At 44.9% G+C, this 23,016-nt stretch overlaps 1 protein-coding gene across 6 annotated transcripts in view; it reads right to left on the bottom strand.

Moving 5' to 3' along the window:
• The window catches only part of robo3 (roundabout, axon guidance receptor, homolog 3 (Drosophila)), a 159,656-nt gene that overhangs the window by 63,160 nt on the left and 73,480 nt on the right, over positions 1 to 23,016 (bottom strand). For 5 of the 6 annotated variants that reach the window (XM_058627182.1, XM_058627181.1, XM_058627184.1 and 2 more), the window contains exon 2: positions 4,166 to 4,492. In XM_058627182.1, coding sequence (XP_058483165.1) covers positions 4,166 to 4,492 — 327 coding nt within the window. Of the gene's footprint in view, positions 1 to 4,165; positions 4,493 to 18,354; positions 18,815 to 23,016 lie in introns of those variants that run through there. The other variant, XM_058627186.1, reaches the window with a different exon arrangement.

Raw genomic sequence — 23,016 nt, 5'->3', positions numbered from 1 at the left:
ATGGGTTCAGAATCTCTAAACATTTTACAGCCACATTTGAAGCCTCTCCAAATGCTTTGATCTTGGGTGGAGAAGCACTTCTAAGGTAAAAGCCCTGAATGTGTGAAAAGATGATTGAGTGTCTAATGTTACATTTATTTGACCTCAAAGGACTCGTGAATCAACTGCGGCTTCAGTAGGACACAGAAAGTCTAGTCTGTAGTGTTTCCCAAACTTTTAATAGGAGGGAGGGAAGGCACTTTTTTAACTTTTTAAAGAAGACTAAACAAGTGAGACCTCATTCCAGGGTTCCCACACCTTGGATGACATCAAATTCAAGTTGTTTTCAAGTACTCTCCAGGACCGTTTGACTCAAATTCCAAGTACAGAATGTTGCCAAAGATCTTGGAATTTGCATTTCCAAGGAAATCACGGAATTGGCCCTCATTTCGTAACCCGAAACTTGTATTTAAGTAATGACAATAAAGTTAAATCTCATCTCATCTCTTTACTGTGTGTGGAATCTCAAGTCAGAGAGAGAGAGAGACAGACAATGTACGGTGACCCCACCACCGCGAGTAATTATGAATCAATATTTGTTCTGTGCATCAAGCAATGAGACAGTCGGTGGTGTCATAACAAACAAGAGAGACATTTATATCAAATGAACTTCTTTCTTGCACAAAAATCAAGTACTGACCATAATCTATCCATCTATTCATTCAAAAACCTTCAAGAGCTTCAAGGACCCTGGGAACCCTGTAATTCACAATATAAATAGAGACAAGAGACATTATTTTATGTGCTATAACATTTCTGACTAATTTTACTAAATTGTATCACACCACACTTGTATGCATGTTATACAGCATCTCTATGGTCTGAATCACTCGTGTACACACTCTCCTTTCAGATATGTGTTTGTTTTACTTTAAGCTCAGTGATCTTTGCCTGCCTCGACTCAGCCTGCAGTGGATGGACAACGAGGGGGTTAAACCTCCCGGACCTTCCAATCTTCCCTCTGTGCTGGCTTCCACCCTAATGCCAAATATACAACACCAATACACAAAGCAGCTCCCTCTCAATTTGCCCCCGAGTGCCTCCGAGTCGCAGACTGGGAAGCAGAATGACACCGTGCCACAAAAAGCCATCTTGCACCTTCTCTGGTGCCGTGCTGAGCCCCCTGGCAGAAGCAAGCAAGTTTCTGTGCCTATGGCCTCACCTCCGGTCCTGTTGGTGCCATGCAGAGAGGGCTGGCAGGAGCTGGAACTGGCTTGGGTTTGGCACAGGACACTGTTAGTTCTTTATAACCTCTCCCTCCCTCCCTCCCTCTTTCTCTCTGACTCTTTCGCTCCAAAAGGCATCGCTCCAAGAGTGTGTTTGCAGGGCTGTGTGCAGACAGACACACAAGCGAGGCGCACGCTCGCAGTTTTTTCCCCCCTCCACCACTGCGGATTAGGGATTCTTATCTGTGAGAGCGACTCCTGCTCGCCAAAGTTGCGTCCCCGCGCCTTTGTGTTTCCGCAGACGGCCGAGGAGAATGTCACCTCCCGAGAGAGACGGCGAAAAGCCGGACACACACAAATAAAGATGAACCGATCGGCCACGTGACCTGGCAGAGTGGTAAGACAAGGGCCACACTAAAATACACCGAAGCCTTTTCACTGCAAACACGACCCGGCACAACCCCACAAAGCCTTTGTTTGCGATCCTGTCAGCGTTGTTCTGCAAAGGGTGGTGGGGGGGTGGGGGGGGGTGGATCAGACTGACTTGTCACCTTCAGCGAGCTGCCAGAAATATCACGAGGGTGCTGATAACACAAAGCGAGGTGCAGCCGTGTCCTTATGTCATGCATCGAGTCAAGCAACAAACAATTTTGCATTTCCACAAAACACAAAAATCCCGATGAGCTCACATTTCTAAACAACAAAAATTGTCACGTATTGTCGAGATGTGCGTATCAACATGACAGAGTTTCAACCTTGTTGGTGAAAATGAGAGAGTTGATGAGCATTTCCTGGTTCGTTAGGGATGCGGTTTGGTCGAGGAACAGAGACTTGGATTTAGGTTTACACATACACACGTACAGTATGTCAACAATCCATAATAAGTCTTGGGGCGCTTGGTTTCGAACTACAAGTCGACGTCTCGTTACGTTACACGTCACCACCAATCCCGCCCGACAACAGTCTTTCACGTGCAGAATGTAAAAATAGAACTTCTTCAGTGGTTTGCAGAAAAGTAAACTTTTTTTTCCAGAAGACCACATTGGTTTCTCAACACCAGCTAATATCAAAAATAATATACATATATATATAATCTGTACATGTTCCTTTACTGCAGTTCCATCATTGCTATAAATAACTCACATTATTTTCTCATTTACGTCACGTAACCAAAAACTACATTTGTATTCATATAAATAGTCGGCATTTCTGCTGCTGCTGTCGAAAAAGTGACACGTTTGTAGTGATCTAGCGCTAAATGTAATGGCCTTCTCGAGCCGCGAAGACTTAATTGGCCCTATCTGCATATCATTGAAGTGCCACAAGCGGCTCGGCTACAAAGAAATGGAGGAAAAAGAAAAAAAAAGAAATCTGGAGGTGTCCGCTGGAAAACCATCTGACAGGAGTTTGCTGTATTTTAAGGGACTAGCATCTGCTAGCGGGAGGCTGCCAACCGACAGGCGGCTCCTTCCTCTTCTCCGCGCTACAACGTTTTTTTGTTTTTTTCCCAGCACTAGCTGTCATCCGTCCACGTTAACTAGGCCTGGCCACAGAGGCTTGGCCACGACGTGACCTGGAGAAGATGGGATGTGATGTCAGAGGCTGGGAAGCGGGATAAAGGAGGAGTGGAGTGGAGGTGAGGGGGGAGGTGGAGATGGCGTCCTCAGGGTGCAAGCTGCCAGGAGATCTGACATCAAGGTCAGGGTCGGCGTCTTCTGTTAAGTCAGCCGAGTGATGGCGATGATAAGAGAGAGGAGAGTCCCTTTGAAGATGCCTCTACGCTCCTCTGCTCTTACGGTGCGGTTAACGCCATTATGTGTGAAATCCACGTGTGATATCTTCCCTTTTCTGACTGTCGGAGCCGCGTAATATGTGACATGGCGTTTCCACTCTGATCTTTTCACACACATTTGGAGGCCCACTATATTCTCAATGTGTGATGTTGTCTGTGTATTTCTGGCAAAAGGGGGGAAAGCTCTGAAATGTGAAAAGTCGTGTGAGTCATGAAACTTGGCTGGAGGAGATAGAGGATTTGAATACTTTCTGTTTGTTTTATTGTGTAAGCCTGATCAACATACAGTATCATATACTAAAATGCAGCTTTGCATTAGTTTGTCACGTCACGCTCCAATCACAGCCACTCTCGCACCAAAGACTCCTCCCACACTCCTTTCTCGCTACACAGAGGGACAGTCCACACGAAAAACAAGTCTAGTTCTAGTTTATCGTATCAGCGTTTCATCCACACGGAAATTGAATTTTGGGAGCCCTGAATAAATCTCAAAATGCCACCTTTGTGTTTCCAAGTAGACAACCAACACTCTACTCTGGGAAAACAACGTCCCACCACTCTCTTGCACTGGCAGAGAGAAAGATTTCCTTTCTTTCTCTCTTTCTGTGACTGTATACATTGCAGTGGATCATGCTTTATTTAAAAAAGGCATATCAGAAAAAGACGGTTCAGTTGTGATGCCTCACACCATCATCCCAGCCTCCACCTGTCTGGATCAGAGCTTATCGGCCTCAAAAGTTTCAAACATTATCCAATGTCTTGCTTGGGCTTGCTCTTGTAAAGGGTTTCCTGCATAGCATTGCCTGTTTGGCTTATGGAAGATGCTCGGGCCAATCCAGAGAGCATCTAAATTTCCATTTGTTGCAATTACTGGTTTAATCATGACGTGACTGTTCCTGTCTGAAATAGCTTAAAAACCACCTATTTGTTGGGATGGATGTGGAACTCTGGGTCAGGTGGTGGGTCTGCAGATTTTGCTGAACCCATTTTTAACCAAATTCAGCAAAACTCTATTGGCCTTGAATCATGTCTCTTTATCTTGAACGAGCAGCAGTCCAACAAATAACTGCTATGACAACAAATAATGACTATTATGTAAGAGTAAGCCTGCTAATGTGTTGTTGTTCAGCCTTTTCCTTCAATCACATCATCACACATCAACACTTACTTGCCACCTCCAGCGAGGCATTGCGACTGACCGCCTCGCCCAGGTAGTTGCGCGCCACACACACGTACACGCCCTCGTCGGGCTTGCTTCGCCTCCCGTGGACAATTCGCAGGAAAAAGAGCGAGCCGCTGGGTAGGAGCATCCGGTGGGACCGGGGGTCCTCGCGGTCCGTCTCGATGCGCTCGCCGTCTTTGTACCATTCCACCACCGGGAGGGGCCGCCCTTCGGCCTTGCAGTTGAGGGTGGCCGGCTCGCCCTTCGACACGATCAGATCCGACGGGTGTTCCACAATTCGAGGAGGCGTGTCCTCTAACCTGGGTCTGGATCCTGGAGAAAAGCCCACAGTGCACACAGAGTGTTAATCAGCATCAATAGGACCGGAATTTGCCGTGTAATTATAGCAAAATAAAGCAGCTAAGCTCAGTCTATAGATAGATTGGAGAGAAAAACCTGCTCGGTCTTGAAAGGAGGAAAAGAGGATTTTTTCGCTAAACTGTGACGAAACAACACATTTGCAACTGGTCACAGTCTCCGAATATAAAACGCAGCACTGAGGATGTGGACTATAATAAACATTCCTATCTGTGGCTCCTCTTTAACACGGCACACAAGAGGCCACACAAAGTTAGAAAAGCACCCTCAGCTGCCCTCTCTCTCTTTAAATCTCCTGAGCTCGGTGCGTGGAAAACACACACAGCGTTATCGCCGAGAGCACGGCCGCATGAAACGAGCATGTAATGTAATTGCTCAACAGTTACATTGGAAGTATAAATCAAGGAGGAGGGCGTGAAATTACACGGGAACTTCTGCACGTGTCCAATCGTGGAACTGTGCTAATCGGAAATTCATGGGAAAGTCGGCGCAACGGGCGACTGAAATATTGCAAATGCAAACAACTTGGATGTATTTACAGATTTCCATATGGGGAAATACGTATGAGTGCATTGTGGGGGACAGAACCATGTGCAAGGTGCAAATGACTCATCACTAGAAATGCAAGTGTTTCTGCCGCCTGCAGACGCTGACGGGAACAATTAAATGACAGCAAAAACAGATATGGAGGCAAGGTGTAAAGCCAAGCTTTGAAATTGCATTCTACCCCCTGTATCTCCAGTCTTCCCCCATCAGTTTGAGTGACAGCACGTGTGTTTTGCTATCGCGATTATGCATGAAAGGCAGTAATGCAAACTGGAGCGCCGAGTGACACAAGTGAAATTTTTCCCCCCTTGAGATGATATGAAAAGAACGAGGTGCATCTCAACAGGCAATTCTTAAAACGCTTGTTCCCAGCAACAAGAGTGGCCGCTTTAATGACCGTGCAGCAGGCTACGTCTGATCCATCTTTCTTTCCCAATTAACCAATAAGACTATTTTTAAACTTAAAGCCTGTTGCAACTGTCGCGGCAGCCCGTTGTGTTACACAACTGCGTGTTTTCAGGGGAGGAAGAGGCAGGAGACTGTGGTCACATCAGGACGACAGAAAGCAGGACTTCCAAGCCTCTGCTTTGCATCACTTGAGATTTGCCTTTGCTGCGTTGAGTTTGAATAGAAAAACATCAATTTCATTTTGTGTGTGATTTTCAGTGTCCTAGGGTTTTAAGAGAAGAGAAAATGAGACGGAGCCACAAGTGAACAAATTAAAAGGCAGGACTGTTGGAGTGTAAATGACATGTAACTGAAAGTCTAATCTGAAATTCTTCAGATGTTCCTTATTGGGAAAAACCATCCAAACTTCTTCTCCAGGGTTTTTTTTTCATGGATGGAAATACAGAAGCAGTCTGACGGTCCTGCTCTCAGTGTAATAATGCTCACAAAAATAGAATATGGGGAGGAAATGGTATTTCTTTGAAGGTGCTATCAGTTAGAATCATATAGCAGTCGGGATGCTGTCTCCTATCTCCTTTTAAGCATTAAAAGCACATCAGAATGTAACCAGGTGTAAGGTAATACACAATTTCACTGCCTTTAAAGCCAAAGAAACATCACTGTCAAGTTCCGTCTCTCTTTTCCTCCACAGAAATGTCCACTCTGATATTTGAAGTTCACAGATTTTTCTTCTGTTTAGTTAATACAGGAAATTAAAAAAAAAAAACGAAATGGTGAGAAATAACAGTGAATTCATCAAGTGCGGTATCATCATTTGCCGACTATCACAAATGTGGAACGAGGAAAACTGTGTCATCGCTGATGTGCTTTTTGGATCTTTCTGTGAAAGAAAGAATTGAAGCCACATTAGCATTAAAAATGAATGAAACAGTAAACCCCACTCACGATGAATTACACATAAGCAACCGAGGAGATCTATATCTGTGACGCCGATCTGTCACCGCTCCGCGCAGACTCTCTCATCTCTCGCCGCGACAATAACCAGTTCCAACATGTGACGTGAGACGGCGTGCGTTTCAAATCATTGACACATAAAAGGTCACAGTTCGACGTGATTTATCCACGGAACGGGAAGAGAATGCGTCCCTCAAGGTCTCCGTCGAGCTGTAGATTTGACAGCGTTCATCTGAAGGTTTTGATGCAACGTATGTGTCGCGGCTGAGAGGAAGGTTTGGTGGGTGGGGGGCGCGGCGGGGGCCGTGCACAGTGCCGCAGCCAGGACAGAGCCTTTAAGAGCGGACTCATAAATTTTACAATCCGCGCTGGTTGGGACAAGCCATGTGGAAACTTAAAGCGGAGGCTTTTGGGGAGAAAAAAAAGGTGGCGAGGCCACAGTGTGGAAATGAGATAAATATCGCTGAGAGAGGACGCCCAAACAGTGGTGCTGCAAAACAAGAGGAGAATATCTGAATTGGGTGGCAGAAGATAAGGGGCGAGGATGTAAAAAGACAAACTGGAATTGGGCAAGCCAGCCGGACACTGCAGCCCATCACTGGCTGTCTTAAGGGGGTGAAAAGTCTGGACCCTCTAAGGACCTATTAGATCCTGCCCATGATGTACTGTAGCAGGAAGGCAGGAGCTCTCAAACCTACATGTGAGCTAATGAAACCACAGGGATGCTGTGGGAGTCCGGCCTCTGTGTGTGAGAGCCTGAATCACTTTGACAAGAATGGTGTGTGTGTGTGTGTGTGTGTGTGTGTGTCTGCAGAGGAGATGAATTACTCTCCAAATTGCCGAGCCAAGAGAGCGCTGACGTGCGTGTCAGTGATTTACCTTGTAGATCTGATGGCTGTCACTCACTTAATTTGACTTTGATTGAATTAGTCGCCTCAAACAGCCCCGGTCTGCAGTTTTGCTCCACGGTGTTCACCCAGGGTGTTGAAATAATGAAAAATGTGCATCCGGAAACACAAGTGAGGCCGAGTCGTCCTCCATGTGTGGAAATTAATATGAAAATTGATGTAAATCAGATCCTAATTGACACATATGCTATTGCGCGCATGTGACATGCACTTAAAGGAATACTTCACCCGTTTGGATTTAGCTTTGTTTTGTATAACTAGAATAATACAAAAGAAAGACTGAAGAGATTTCTCGACTCAGGAGAAACTGACGTTGGGAAGCACAATCTATTCTAGTAATTCAAAGCTAAATCGTTGAAGTACGAACATCTTCCACAGGAGGGACTATAATGTGAGAAAGCAAACGTTTGGGGACGTCCTCCAGAAATCAGGATGATATCCGAGTGAGCCCATGTAAGAAAACAGCACTATAATTCAAGGCAAGCAACTAGGCAACTGGCCCATTCCTGCACTGGCGTTGATATCCCAGAAAAAAAACTCCCGCTTTGCTCATCTTACGCAACGATTTCTTATTGGGTTTGTGGGCAGGTGATCTAATGAGGTGATATTATTGAGCGCTTACATAATCCACCGATAGAAGTGCAGTGAAAATGTCAGAGCAGAGGCGCCGGCGTCTAAATTAAAGCAATTGGTGCGCGGGTGGATGATTAATAAGTGTACACAATTTTGGTTGAGTTAATTGAGCTAATTTGAAGTCGGGACACAATTGTCCAGATCTCATTACTGAAAACATTTGTTAATAATAACGAGGATAATTATTTCATGATTCATTTCATGCAGCCGTAGCATTTGCCTTGAATGGAAGACGATGCTATGGCGCTTTAATTGACACCAGTAGCAAACAATGGGCCCTTACTCACGCCTCTCAGAATTCCGCACACTAAAGCTCCTCACGCAATGTAATTATAAAACCGACTGATCCAACGGAGGCGAGAAATCACAGCACTGTTTCGGCTTAATTAATTTCACCCGGCGTCAACTTTTCCTCGCCTATCGTACGAGTTCCAGAACTGACACGACTCCAAAATCAAAGACTCACATGGAGCACTCCCTCTGTATTTAGTTTACATTAAAAAAAAAAGAAAAGAAAAGAAAGTCAAGACATATACACGGCAAATTAACGTCAGACGACTTCAAAGTGGTCTTGACGAGGAGGAGGAGGAGGAGGAGGAGGAGGGGAGAATAAAGCCTCGAGAGTGACAAAGAAACAATGACAGAGGTAAAAGTGCACAGAGACAAATGGGCGAAATCGGGACAAAGCAGCCACTGGGAGTGCAAACTGCTGCCGCAATGTCCTTTCTATAATGGAGGGTGGCAATGTGCTGAGGCAGAGCTCTTTTTCCCCTCATCCCCTGCACAACAAGTGGTTCAGTGTGTATTGCTGATATAAAACAAGTGCCGAGGACCACTGCCAAAAGATCTACAGTGCATTCCTAGCTGTCACCACCGCTACCCCCCGCTGCCGCCGCCCCCCCCCCGGCCTTATTTCACCACAAAACACAAGTGGGCTTTCATCCCCGAGCAGATTTACATCCTCTCTCTAAAAAAAAAGGCAAAAAAAAACCAAACCCAAGAACAACAGCCAGTAACTCACACACGTCGCAATCACTCCCACTTCCCTCGACATGCACTGAAACGCTCCAGTAATGAGGTCAGCGATTTATTTGCATGCGGCACGTTGGCATCAAGTCATGAAGCGACGCAATGACAGTACGTCGTGGATGGCAACAAGGGGGAAGATTTAAATAATCTCTATTTGGATATCAATTTAGAAGCACTTCACGTTGACCCACAATGACAACGTTGAGATACGTGTGCTACCAGAAATAATCCCCCTCCTCGGAGGCATTAGGGCAAATAAGTGGATTTCAGAATGTTGTTTTGAGCGTGCGATCGGAGCTGCCGACGGAGACACAAAGGCCCTGACAGTTAATCTTTAACAAAAGGGAAAACTGAATTAAAAAACCAAAAAGTTGGAAGGTGATGACGCTTTTTGCAGTCTACAGAGAGCACAGAAAACTGTGTTTTTGGTCTAATTTTACTTGACAAGCTATTTGCTTTGGATGACAGGCCGTTAAACGTCCGCAGCTCCAGACGGAAATATGCACGGGGCTTGGTATCTTCCCAAAATCCATTTCACACAATTGGACGGTTTTCTAAATGCTGATGGTACAAAGTCTGACGTCCCACCTTCAGGCCTTTCTCTGTGTCCCATGGGTCTTGGGGTCATGTCACCTGATCCCACACATACTCAAATTCCAATAAACTGTCCTACTTGGACCATAAGCAGTAGCCCTGCGCCAATGTTACCAGCTCAGAGAGGCTTTATGTGCCATCACACATAGGATCAAAATATTCAGTTCACTACAGCCCTGCAGGGAGAAGGACATAAAACACGGCTGGCACTTCGGCACCATCAAGTATTCCACCCAGACAGGGGTGAGAAATGTCTTTCATTTCAGCATGAAGGACTTCAAAATAAATTTAGAATACTGCAATATATCAAAAGCTGGTACTCCTTATCACTCTGGGGTGAGTTGTAGTGAAAAGATTAAGCCAGCCTTGGCTAAGCCGAGCTAACCCGAGATAACCACTCTCCCCGCCCCAGCTCCACTTAAAAAGACAACGTTGTTAATGGCAAAGAAGGATCTTTTAAGCCTGAAATTCCAGCGCAGACGCAATAAAAGTACCTGCCACTCATGAACAGAGGGAGATTTACAATCTTTATAGAGGGGGACAGAGGGGATGGAATTCGGGGGGTTGGGGGGGGGGGGGAAGATGACAGTCAAATAAAATTCAACAACTTTCCTATTCCTACTCCTCGCTCATCTGCAATTCCTTCAAGTGGGCCGCCTTCCCTCTCGCGGAGCTTGTTGTTTCGCAGCTCTGTCGCCTCCTCTTCAGACGAGAGTTTCACCAAAGCCACAGGAATTGATTTGCAAATGTGCATTCAAAGTTAAATTGGCAGCCGGTGAGGGAGGGAGGGAGGGAGGGAGGGAGTCTCGAGTGCTTTCTCTGAAGCCTCCCTACTCTTTGACCCTGTGGGGACATCAACGTGACGCACTTGCATGAGAATACTAAGTGCCGGCCGTAAAGAGACAACCTCCTTAATTGAGCTTATGTTACTGCTAAGCATCTAAATGGGCAGGGGGAACTTTGAAAGAGGAAATTGGGCGTTTTTATCACGTGTCCCTCGGGGCGGCAAACCGCTACATGAGTAGGGACTGAAGCCGCCTCTTTCTGCTCTTTACTTTGAGAAGCGGGGGATCATGGAAATTGGGAGCCACGAGGTCCAAACTCCCAGGGCAGCACCGAAATATGCCCTTTCAACTAACAACTCTGTTTCACGCTCCCTCTGAATGTGGCTTCTTGCTCTGCCAAAGCAGAGCCAAAATGAGTTTTGGCTGGATGATTGGGCAGGCTGACAAAGCAGAAGCGGCTTACTGTAGATAGAGAGCATACAGCGGTGCATTTTCTGGTCCAACACGAGCAGACAGCCTTAAAAGACAGTTTCTTTTTTTTTTGCACAAAATGTTCCTCGCGGTAAAACATGGCCAAGAGGCCTGGGAGTTGATTCAGCTTTGATTTAGTTCCAAGTACAAAAACAAGCAAAACATGCTTTTAGATGGACATTTCAGCCTTTTTGTCTTTGACTTTGATATATACTTTTCTTGTAGTTCAGTCGAGGCCCCAGCTAAACACAGAGATATAGAGGAGGTTGATTTAACATAAGGTCACATCTTCAGAAACATGACAAATCCGGGCCGAGAGACGTCAGTTTGAGTTCCAATAACAAGCAAGCAACGTTCATCGATTTCCAAAAAACAAGAGGGCAGCCACGGTGTAATGTGAATTTGTATCGATTTTTATTTTGCAATAAGAGCAGGAGGAGACGAGTAGAAATGGAGGAGAGAAGCGAACCACAATGAGAACCATTCAATCAAAGGTTGCCTCAAATAGCAACGACGGAATTATTTCTTATTGCTAATCGCCAGTACACGAGGGCTCACTGCCGGAGGCACAGCAGTCTACTCGGGAGGAATCCCCTCAAGGGGCTCTGGCACTGGCACTCCACCAGTTGTGGGTGGCGTCCGACCACAGCTGTAGGGAAATGCCGCTGGTTTCCTGACCCACGGCGGCATATTTCCACAGATTGGCTCCAAGGAGATGAACACAAGCCAAATGCTGTCTGTCCATATCGGCCTGATCGCATGCATCACATATCACTCTGGGGGGGAAGGAAAGGGTCGAGACAGGGACTTCCTGCGTAAGTGGGCCAAGGGGAAAGGGGGTAGTGTACACAGAAAAGTGGCACAAAACTCTTTTGTGTCTGATTTAAACTTCTTTTTTTTGCTGACTAATCGACACGAGGCAGCCTTTTTTTAGACGCGGAACGTCTGACGTCGGTTGGAAAACAACTCTGAGTGATGCAGCGTCATCCGCGTGCACTAAATATAAAGTTCCATTGATCATTTGTCACAGTGATACACGGCTGGCAACGCGACGAGACTCGAGATGGCACGATATGAATGAGCTGTGATCACATACAGTATGAAACCCGGAGACCGCGCGGTTCCAGTAGAACATTTAACTGAGTGATAAGATTGCAGCGCCGGAGAGAAATAAAAAGGAACAGTGCTGAGGAGAATTGAGCGGCTGCACGGATTTATTAGCTATTGGCAGAAATGATCTTAGATTTATTATTAATCTTATGGTTAACTCTATGGGCGATAAACATATGAAGTTTGAAGGAATACTTCACCGACGTGCATTTAGCTTTGTATCACTAGAATAGGGGTAGTATTTTTTGTCTATTATATCTATTATACCCAATATAAGCATTACATACATGTAGAGCTGAAACTATTAATCGATTACTAAATTAATCGACAACTATTTTGATAATCGTTTAATTTTTCATGATTAAACCAAGATTAGTAGAGTATTTTCTTCATTTCTTTGCTCTGGATAACAAATAAATCATTAAAAGTGAATCATTTTGGTTTGTGGCCAAAACAAGACATTTGAGAACATCATCGTTTCCCGGTTTGACGAACACCAATCCACATTTTTTAAGGTTTCCTGATATTTTATGGACCAAGCGATTCATCGGGAAAATAATCGACCGATTAGTCGATTATGAAAATAATAAATAACCGTTAGTTGCAGCTCTACATACACACACCCATCACTCAAGCTCAGCTGTCCACCACCCGCTCTAAAACGCACTGAATGTTGTTCTTTATAGATTCAGGTTGAGTGACTCTCGCCCGCCTCGTCACCCGAGTCACATTTCGTTAACAAGCATTTTCCCTTTAGGGCTTCTTGTCTCACCGTCAGTCATCAAAACAGAGATGCTGCTGCTGCTGCTGCTGCTCTGGAGAACTAATAGCTAAAGAGACACTCACTGCCTCCCATGCCCACATCACATCCCCCTTTTCTTTTCTTTTTTTTTGGCGTATCAACACCTGCATCACAAAATAACAGGTACCTAGCGACTGTCACTGTTCAAAAACGAGCCGTTCCTGTCAGCACTGACACCGGCCATTAAATCGTCCACAGAGGCAAAGCCCACTCCCCCCCCACTCCCCCCGCTCCTGCATCACTTTGATACACCGGTGATGAAAACGATCCATTATCAGCTGGCTCTTACCCATACAGAGCTTTCACAAACATGTTCATACACACACACAGACACACAGACAGAGTGGATGGTGGTTTTGGGAGTTTGGCGGGGGTGCGGCAAGCGACAGAATGTTGTCTGTGGGTCATAAAAACCCAGTAAACATGGAGAGACGTGACAAAACTGCCCCGCCGACGAAAAACATACGCCGGTGTTAAGATGTGGGTCGGGTCTGGCTGCTGCTGACTCACTAGGGTATTTAATTTTTCAGCTTCACATGCTGTAAGTATATCATGTAATTACATTTCCGCCCACTTACGGCATATAGGTGCACCATTAACGTGACTCTTACGCAGTCACACTCCAAAGATAGCGGTAGCAGAAGACTCGAGTGCTCTTATGTAACAGAAACGGCAGATAGCCGTACATGAAGTCTTTTGTAAAGCAGCTCTGCAGCCTATATTTCTCACGTTTTACGCGAGAATGATGACTTATGGGTCGTGTTTACGCCGTACTGTACTCTTGTCTTCTTAATGAGCGCGATGAATCACAGGTTTATTCATTTTGGCCTGCGTCGAGGTGGAAGATCAACGCGAATCTCAACATGAACGCCGAATATATAATGTAATACCGTGCGAATGGCAGCACACACACACACACACACACACACACACACAGAGTAGATTTTAATCTGTGTCCCTCTCCGACTCATGCAACACACACAGTGCCTCTTTTGAAAGATGTGTCCCATTTTTGTGGGCAGGAGAGGGAGGGAAGACGCGTCTCCCGCGATGAAGTTGGCAGATGATCACTTTAAAGCGGAACGGAAATGGATCTGTTTAATAACGTCTTAACGAGAGCCAGGGAATGTTCCATACACACACTCTGTCTGTTATCGTCCTCCTTTCGGACTGCGTCGTCTCAAAGTGTGACGCGGCACGAAAACAACGCCAGACATTTACACAACAAAGACGTTTACCTATTTACAGCGGCAGCGTTCTAACCGGCTCTTTAGATAGAAGATAACGATGACAATTTGCTGCATATGAAACGTCATAAATGATGTATTCGTAACACGTTCTACTTTCCCCCCCAATCGTCGTTCCTCAGCTACAACTCAGCAATGTTGATTACACCAGCCTGCGCCCTCACTTCTCCTCCTACGACTTCCATACTTCAGGAGGAGACTGCAGCTCAGCGGTGGAGTGAGTCGTCTCTCGTCTTGAAGGTTGTGGGTTTGATTCTCGACTTCACTGGCCTTTCCTGAGACACTTCACCAAGAGATGTCCATCCATCCATCCATCTTCTACCGCTTTATCCACCACATGAGGGTCGCGGGGGGGAGGGGAGCTGGGCCAATCTCAGCTGACATAGGGCGATAGGTGGGGTACAACCGGGGCAGTTCGCCGGTCCATCACATGGACACTCTTACAATCACACCTATGGTCAATTTAGAGTGTCCAATTCACCTAATCCCCATGTTGCATGTTTTTGGACTGTGGGAGGAAGCCGGAGAACCCGGAGAAAACCCACGCACACAACGGGGAGAACATGCCATCTCCATCAGACCACGTAGCTGTATGAATCGAGCCTGGATTTCAAACAGAGCAACAGTGCTTTGTCGTGAGATTTCGTAAAAAAAAATCCGAAAGCAAAGGGGGTCGACATGGGGGCGATTCACCTCGCCCCGTGTCCATTTCCATATTAGAACCAGCAGTGGAGAGTGCAGTCCGTCTAATATCCACTGGAACTAATGCTGGGGGCCATCCATCTGTCTACAGCCCGAGGTGGGGAGTTGAGGCCGTACTGTGCGGGGGCCCCTCAGGCGGTCGCACTGGAGACCTTTAAGGAGAGGGGATAGCTGACTTGTCCTGTCAGCGCCCGCCGCTAAGTAGCGACCCTGCTCTGTTTAGTCTGCTCCTCTTTGATGCCCGATAGCGATGGCCCCTGGTGTCCCAGCGTGTGTGTTTATTTTGGCCCTCAGTGGTGGGAATGCGCAGGGATATTAAGCGCTGCCATTACGATAGGAAGTGGTTTGCAGATGGAGTGAAAACACCCGGTGGTTAAAGATGTTTTTATTTCTTCAGTCTATTTCATTTAGCTACTACACCGGCATGCACATGTAACCTGTTATTTATGCATCATGAGGTGTGGGGCTGAATCCCTTTATCTCATTTTTCTGAAGCACACGAATGCAGGTATTCAAACTTCAAGCTGTTTCCAACATATTTATTACACACTGGTTTCAAATTGCGATTTTGATTAAAAACAAATACCCCAAATGAGGTGTCATCAAACTTTCCTGTACATAGGAGAGTGAAACTATGCTATTCTCCATTTTTTGATGACCTATGCTAAATTTAGGAGACCGGAAATAGAAAATAAGCTTCAAATGGCAGTTTGAGCTCATGATTGATGCTCCTCGTCCCGTGATGACAGGAAGCGGATGTTTAGATCATTGCCCCCCGCCTTGACACAATGTTATTTTTCAATCAGCCTAAATAAGGATTGTGCTTGCGCCTTAATGGTTTTGAGGAGCTTACAGCTCATTTCCATAGATCATGCCAGAGCTTGCTGTGCTATTGACAGTCTAATTGATCTGTTAAGAAGAGATGGGGGGGGACAGGTGGGGGAGGAAGAGTGGGTGTTTGTCATCAAAAATGGCAGCAGACGTGCTGTCGATAGCTGCTGTACGTCGCCTTGTTATGACTCATCCACTGACACGGTCACACGGTGACACGGTGACATCAACAATCTGGCTTCATGTGTCTTGAGGTGAAACAACACACGTTTCTGGCTCTTAAATGTGATGATTTATACCACACAAAAACTGATAATTCAATGTTGACATTGACACAAACACAAGTAAACAGCTTTCTTCAAATATCACATTGGAAGAAAATGTTATATTTATCTGACATTTCTCACAATAATCATCAGTGTTGATGGAGTTGAACAGCCCTAATTGGAGCCTCATTTAACACAACTCTCTGGCTTCTAGCAAAGTGATAGTCCCAAATAAAACTGTTGACAACGGGCCTGTTAATTATCCATCTGTCTGTTTTTTTTATTCTTATTATTTTGCGGGATGGGACGGGGGGGGGACCATTTGACATTTATTTCTCAAAAGAACAAGTTGCAGAAATGGAACATTTGCTGGAATGTTTCCAAATGAAATTCCCATCATTAACGTCAAAGTGCCCTTGACGATCCACTAACAACCGCCACGCTGCATGACAACGTGTCTCAAAGGCCTCATGTGAAAAACACACAACCCGCCAGTCACCGAGAAACAAGACTTAAAACAATGACACGTCTGTGCTACAGTATTTAAAGCCACATTAGCTCCCCCTCCCCGAAGGAAACCGAGCGGTATGAACAATGACATTACAGTGTGGGTATTGAGGGTTTCGCCACGGGCTGTTTGATCTGGTTACGGGTCGGTTTCCGAGGATATTCGTGAGCCTTCCAGTCACTTTAACGCAGAAGCGTGGCCGACACATGACCCCACTGACTGCTGCTGTGACTGACGGTGACAGAGATGAGTGACAGTGCACACTGGAACATGTCTATGGCAGCCACATGTGAAAGGGAAGAGAGAGTCACACGGAGAGGACGGCTCCTCATTTCACTCAAAGAGCCCGTTTATCCCTGGGTGCAAACAGGTTTTTGACCACATGGAGTTTGTTTGGATGTGCACTCATCATATCAATATCAACTGCTTTGGTAAGCGATTAATAATCGGTTAAGCGCCGCAAGCCTTAGCTCCACTGTGTTGTTGTTTGTTTTCTTCTTCCTCTATTTGTTTCTGACCGCACACATCACACCTGGGTGATGCACAGGTGAATAAAACCCACCACAGGCAATGGGAACGGTGTCCCCTCTCTTTTTGCAGGTTCAAAAGTCCAACGTATACCCACTCAATTTCGTATAAAAGAGTATGCTCGATGCAGAGGCTTACTCTCCCACGTGTGCTCCCTTTTCCAAAGCCTGTGCTGATCCGAAAAAAGCGAACGCTCCCTGTTTTAAAAAACGGGTCTGCGTGACAGTGTCAGAGTGTGACACGAACGGAGAGAAAGTAAATCAAAGTGAGACGACAAAAAATGCATTCGGAAATAAAGACAGCAGCAGCAGCAGCACAAGTAAGTGGCTTTAATGCAGCTTTTGTAGTCCCAGAGGAGCATGTGGAGTCAGTGAAGGAGAGACTTCCACAGATGCTGAGTTCATATGCTTTGGGTTCATAACCAATGTTTACAGCCTTGTAAAAAGGGCCACGGTTGTAGAAGAGGGGACCAGGCCCCAAACTGTAAGTTCCCACTTGCACTGGGAAAACAAACGTGTTTGCAGAAGACCACAACATGACATAAGTATGCTGAACCTGTAGCCACATCTACAGAGCATCTGTGAATGATGGGGAGGACGTGAGGATGCAGCAATCTGTCTCATTAAAGCCGGGCTTTCATCATCCCAGCAGCCAAGCAGTGAGACTGGCTTGTGTTTTTCTACCCAGAGTCCAGTCCGGTGTAAGAGGAACTTCAATTAAAAGGCACTGTATGCAAATGATTCGACTACAGACTCATTAAAAACACAACAACGGACCAATTTGCTCTATCGGGGGGATTTAGTGGAGGCTAAACCCAAGGAAACGAAGCTTTGTAGTTCAAAATACATCTTTAAATCCTGCAAAAACTGAATATATTTCCAGTTTGCTCAGTGCAGCTGCAGAGTCACGGCTCGGCACAATGCAAACACATGCACAGCAGCAGCAGCAGCAGCAGCAGCAGCATCTGGACAGGGCTTTCATTCAAATCAGAGGACTGTGACAAGAAACCCTGCATGACACAAACTCCCAGCACCACTCACTTTACACAGTGCAACTGCACCAGTGGATGGAATGGGGGGGGGGGGGGCAGAGTGGATGTCTTCACCTGATGGGCCCCAATAATAGAGATAAATGAAGTCCCATTTCTGTGTGGAGGAGGGGGGGGGGGCAGATGCTAGTGTGAATCTGCAGCCTCTTGGGTGGGAAAGACACACAGCAAAGCTGCATATGTGCTGGTTTAAGTGGCCTTTTAAATGACATCATCCACGTGGATTATACAAGGATTAATGCAAGGACCCCCCCCCCCCCACACACACACACACACACACATTTCAAGAAACCAGCAAATTCTCTTTTTATAATAATAATATGAATAAATATTGCATTTGCTTTGACACTGAACCCGCTATAAATCCTGTGGGGAGTCTGTGAGGTTAGTTAAGGAGTCTGCGCAAACATAACCCAAAAAACAACACAACGTTATACTAAAACTTACCATATGCCAAACTTCTGAGTGCACATAAAACCAGCAGGACGACCACGGTCGGGCGGTACTCCATTATACACCGAGGCTTTTCATAACCACTGATGGGTGTTCAGAAATAAATCACAGTTTTTCAGTAAATGCTGCTCCGCGAGAGGCTGGTGCTCCGGCTCATGAGAGGATGAGAGGCGGCCGTTGAGTGGCAAGCAGTGACCGGTCAGCGCGTCCCGTTCTCCCGTGCCCGCCTTCAAACCATCGGCTTTAAGAAGAAGACGAACGCTGTCAGGCTGAATAATAATAATGATAATAGTCCCGACGAGTCAGAAGAAGATAAAGTCCACACACACACGCACAGTTCAACACGGAGCCGTATACTCCACACAACCTCCGCTTCGACGCCGGTGTTCAAGCTCCGGCTCCGGCTCCGGCTCCAGCTCCTCTCCTCCGCTACAGCCGCTGAGTTACTACAGCCCCATGTCAAAACAACACGGTCCCGGAGCAGAGCCACGCTGACGTAAAGCTGCCAAACAGCCGAAAAGCATTTCCGGTTTGTATTTCAAAATAAGAGTGGGTGAACGCGTCTATTAACTGCTGTACGCTAACACAGTTTGTAGTGTATGCAGCCTAACTATAGCATAAATCAGAATGTTGAGGTATTGATTGATATTGATATTGATATATTGGTCAGAAGTGATCTATCTATCTATCTATCTCTCTATCTATCTATCTATCACTAGATAGATAGCTAGATAGAGAGATAGAAAACCAGATATATTTAAAATTGTGTATATGCTATGCCAAAGCATCATAAAATAGTTATATATTATATATTTATATAAATATATATGTATATATATATATATTTATTTATATATATATATACATACAGTATATATATATATTTATATAATAGTTTAATATTTTGTGTATCTATTTGGCAAGTCTAAACCCCTTTGATTTCTTTTCTCATGTTTCTATCATCGTCTAACTTTAACTGCGATTGTGAGTGACGAGCCAAATGTTGATTTTCAGTGGCTTCACTGTAGTCGTAATGTGAAGTCACACTCATCCGGCTTCCTGTTTGCTCACTCTTGAATGTGTCTGACTCGACCAACCCAGCACCGCTCTCTTAAAGGGCCAGTGGTTAAAACAAATAAACACAGAATGACCCTGTACTTTTTTTTATTTAGGTATGAAAATGAAGAAACTGATGACTTCTAAAGACACGTTCGCTAAACCTTGGTGCAAAAGGCCATACTTTTAAACAATAACATGTCAAACGTGAATAATTCACCAACTTCACTGGTTGAATTGAGCCTTTGTATTCATGTTTTGAGGCATGGCCATGGATCACTGCGTCAGATAAGCATAAGGTTATGTGCGTGTCCGTGCGTATTAATATTTCCATACCCTGAAAACATAACATGCATTACCCCAATCTTTTCAGCTGCGACATGCAAAGACATCCAGAGCCCTCTATAATCCCACCCATTCTACATGGATTAAATCTATTACACCGCAGCCCTTTTCGACTGAAGTCTGACTATCGAATACCGGGCAAATGTCAACATGTATCTGCGAGCTGCTATCTAACCACAAAGGGGGTAAATTATGTTGGCAGGTGTATGAATCCAAATGCAAATTTGCCTTTACATGTGAGAGACCTTTGATCATTCCGACTGTGGCGCTATGTATACAAATCAGCCACTGGGAATGACTTACTAGGCACTGAGAGACACAAACAAGCCCCCGCGCACCGCTGCGAAATGTCACTACTTATCCGGGGCGCGCGCTCCGCCTGCACTTGATGGAAAGCGAAAAGCAATATTGCATGCGCTGGGAGATATGGCAAACTGCAGCCAATGAGACTTGACACACACCAAGAGCCACACATCTGCAACGAAGCAATAAGGAATGATTGGACGGAGCACCGTTGAGCTAAATAAATATTAAGGGTCAGGCAGACCTGGAAAACAAGAAGCACTTGACATTTATAGAAATGCACGGGGTGGAGGAATGCATCGGGACGAGCACGCTGGGGGTGAAATTTAACACATTCAGCCGCACACTATTGTCACTATAGGTGAAAAAACAATGCATTTCCACATCCATAAAAAGTGGGAGTCTGTGCTGTAGAGGCCTGAGAATAAATACTCCCCCCCTTGAGCTGACAGGAGCACTGAGAACCAAGCGGCACTTAAACATCCCTGATACTTCTTTCATGTTTTATGCATGTACATGTTTAATTTAATTGCGGAAACTGATTAATTGAGCATCGGCGGCGTGATTGAATAAAACATGATGAGGCCCTCCACTAAATGCATTTCCGCTCGCCTGTGACTGATGCGGCTACTTTGGCGCCTTCGTCAAACATTTGGCGTCGCTGTCAGTGGAATCAAGCACTCCATGAATTTAGACTAATTGTCCATATTAGGGCGGCGAATTACAAGCGCGGCTCTCGCGCGCGCCGTTTCGTGCGGCACACTCGCAGCTGAGCCATAGATCATATAATTATGCCCCCACCACCACCACCACCACCACCTCCAAACACACACACACACAAAAGACTCGCTTTTGCAATTCATTTGAATGAACTATAAAAGGCCTTCAGAATCAGATTTCCCAGCAGCGCTACGAAAAGACACCCTCCGCGATCTATCGAGTCTGATTAATCGAGAAAGGTCCGGGTGGTCAGTAACTTCTCGTTCCCTTAGCTCAGTACTCATTCATACATTCATCTTTCAAGTAAAATGCTGGGACTTATTATCGATGAATCAAGCTTGGCTGTTCTGGGAAGTCACAGAGGGTCGAGTTCTTCTAGGAAACAAGAGCAGGAGGAACCCCGTCTATAGTTGGCAAAAATGGTTAAAGACACGTATGCATCACCATTTTTTCACTTACCGGCCTCCTTCTAATGGCAGCTTAGACAGCATAAAAAATAAAAATTTTATTTTTCCACTACCACGGTTCAGAGTGAGTTAAAGATGCTGTCAGAAATACAGACGATATATGCATGGTCTCTTCCTCGACTATTTGCACAGGAGCTCTGCAGTCGGCGTTTGCAGGTGTTAGCGAGACTCTTTAGCGTCGGATAATAGAATACAGCAGAGTCTCCCCCCCCCCCCCAACCCCCCCCCGCCCCCACGACGCTACGATTTAAAAAAAAAAAAAAAAAAGCCGAGCATATGCTGCATAGTCAATTCCCCCAGATTTATTGCCGGACCTTTGAGACCCGAGAGAACTATGTCACCGAGCTAAAAATGTCCACAGATGTCAGAATACGGAGCCATGTCTAGTATTTTTTTTTTAACCAGAGTATTCTGCCGACTGCAGCTATAAGTACACAGTTTCATAAAAAAGAAAAAAGTAATCGTGTCCAATATTAAAAATGAAATCCAACTTCACTCACCAGGGATTTATAAATAAAAGTAGCTCAGAGGGCCGTTTGGATTCATCACACAAATCCTACTTTTGAAACATTTGAAGAATCTTTTATAGATACATATATATATATATGTGTGTGTATATATATATATATATATATATATATATATATTATTACTTCTTGTCTTCAGTTTATATTGCTTTTTGTGTTTACCATCTGTCCTTGTGCAGAATCCATAGACATGGTAGCTCTCATCATTTCATGGAAAAAAAAAAAGAGTCCGGCATTAAAAGGATATTAAAAGGACAAAAGGAGAAGAAATTAATTCTTGAAAAACCACATTTTAATTTGCTCGGTCCTTCACTTTCACTAAAAAAAAAGATATGACTCTCCTTAAAGAAGGAGAGTCATATCAACCCGAGAAGCTACAGGTTGGCTTTGAGATATGATTCCCTCTCTCTCTCTCCCTCTGAGGACGGCACAATACGTGACCTTGGAGGTATTCGTTAGCAGAGGAGAGAAAAAAAAAGGATATTTGTTCGCTTTATTCCTTCCTGGGTTAAAAAAAGAAACCTTTAATTTGAAATACAGATGATTTGCTGTGCTTCTTTTTGGCTCCCGACGGACAAGCACTGACCATTCAGCACAAAATACTCCATTTAATGCTGTAACATTTGTAACACGGCTTAGAAACCCATTTTCTATTCTGGACACAAGATCTCCCGGAGACGCAGCCCAGTGCACACAAGGCTATATGCTGATTTGATGTAAATATGTCATTTTGCATTTATTGGGCTGATTTTTATATGATTTTCTTATGTCGAGATTCAGTTCAATTACTGCAAGCGATGCCTATCAAAATATACAACTATGCTCCGCCTCCTCCGCCTCCTTCGCCTCCACGCCTTCAATATTGACTTTCTCGAATTAGCATAGAGCAAAGGACAATCAAATAGTAATTAAAGTGATCATAATTCAATTACAGCCTTTGGGATCTGCTAAGTACGTTTGAAAATTGTTTTCTTAATAGGACTCGGTGAAATGAGCACTGTTGTGTCGCAAATGATAAACATAATAGATAAAAATGATAAAAAAAAATTATAATCAGCAGCAACCTTTACTGTAAAAAGACACAATGGTTGTTTTGTTCACTTGAGGAAGGCAAACAGCGTCTCTTTGTTCTTACGCTGACGTCATAAATGATAAATATACATATACATTAAGAAATGACTCTCCTTCACCAGCAACGCAGAACAATAGAAGCTCTTTTTTGTGTTCATTTATTAGCG

The sequence above is a fragment of the Solea solea genome, chromosome 4 (genome assembly GCF_958295425.1).
Source record: "Solea solea chromosome 4, fSolSol10.1, whole genome shotgun sequence".
Lineage (NCBI taxonomy): Eukaryota > Metazoa > Chordata > Actinopteri > Pleuronectiformes > Soleidae > Solea > Solea solea.
The sequence above is the reverse complement of the archived record's forward strand: the minus strand, read 5'-3'. Positions and strand labels throughout refer to the sequence as shown.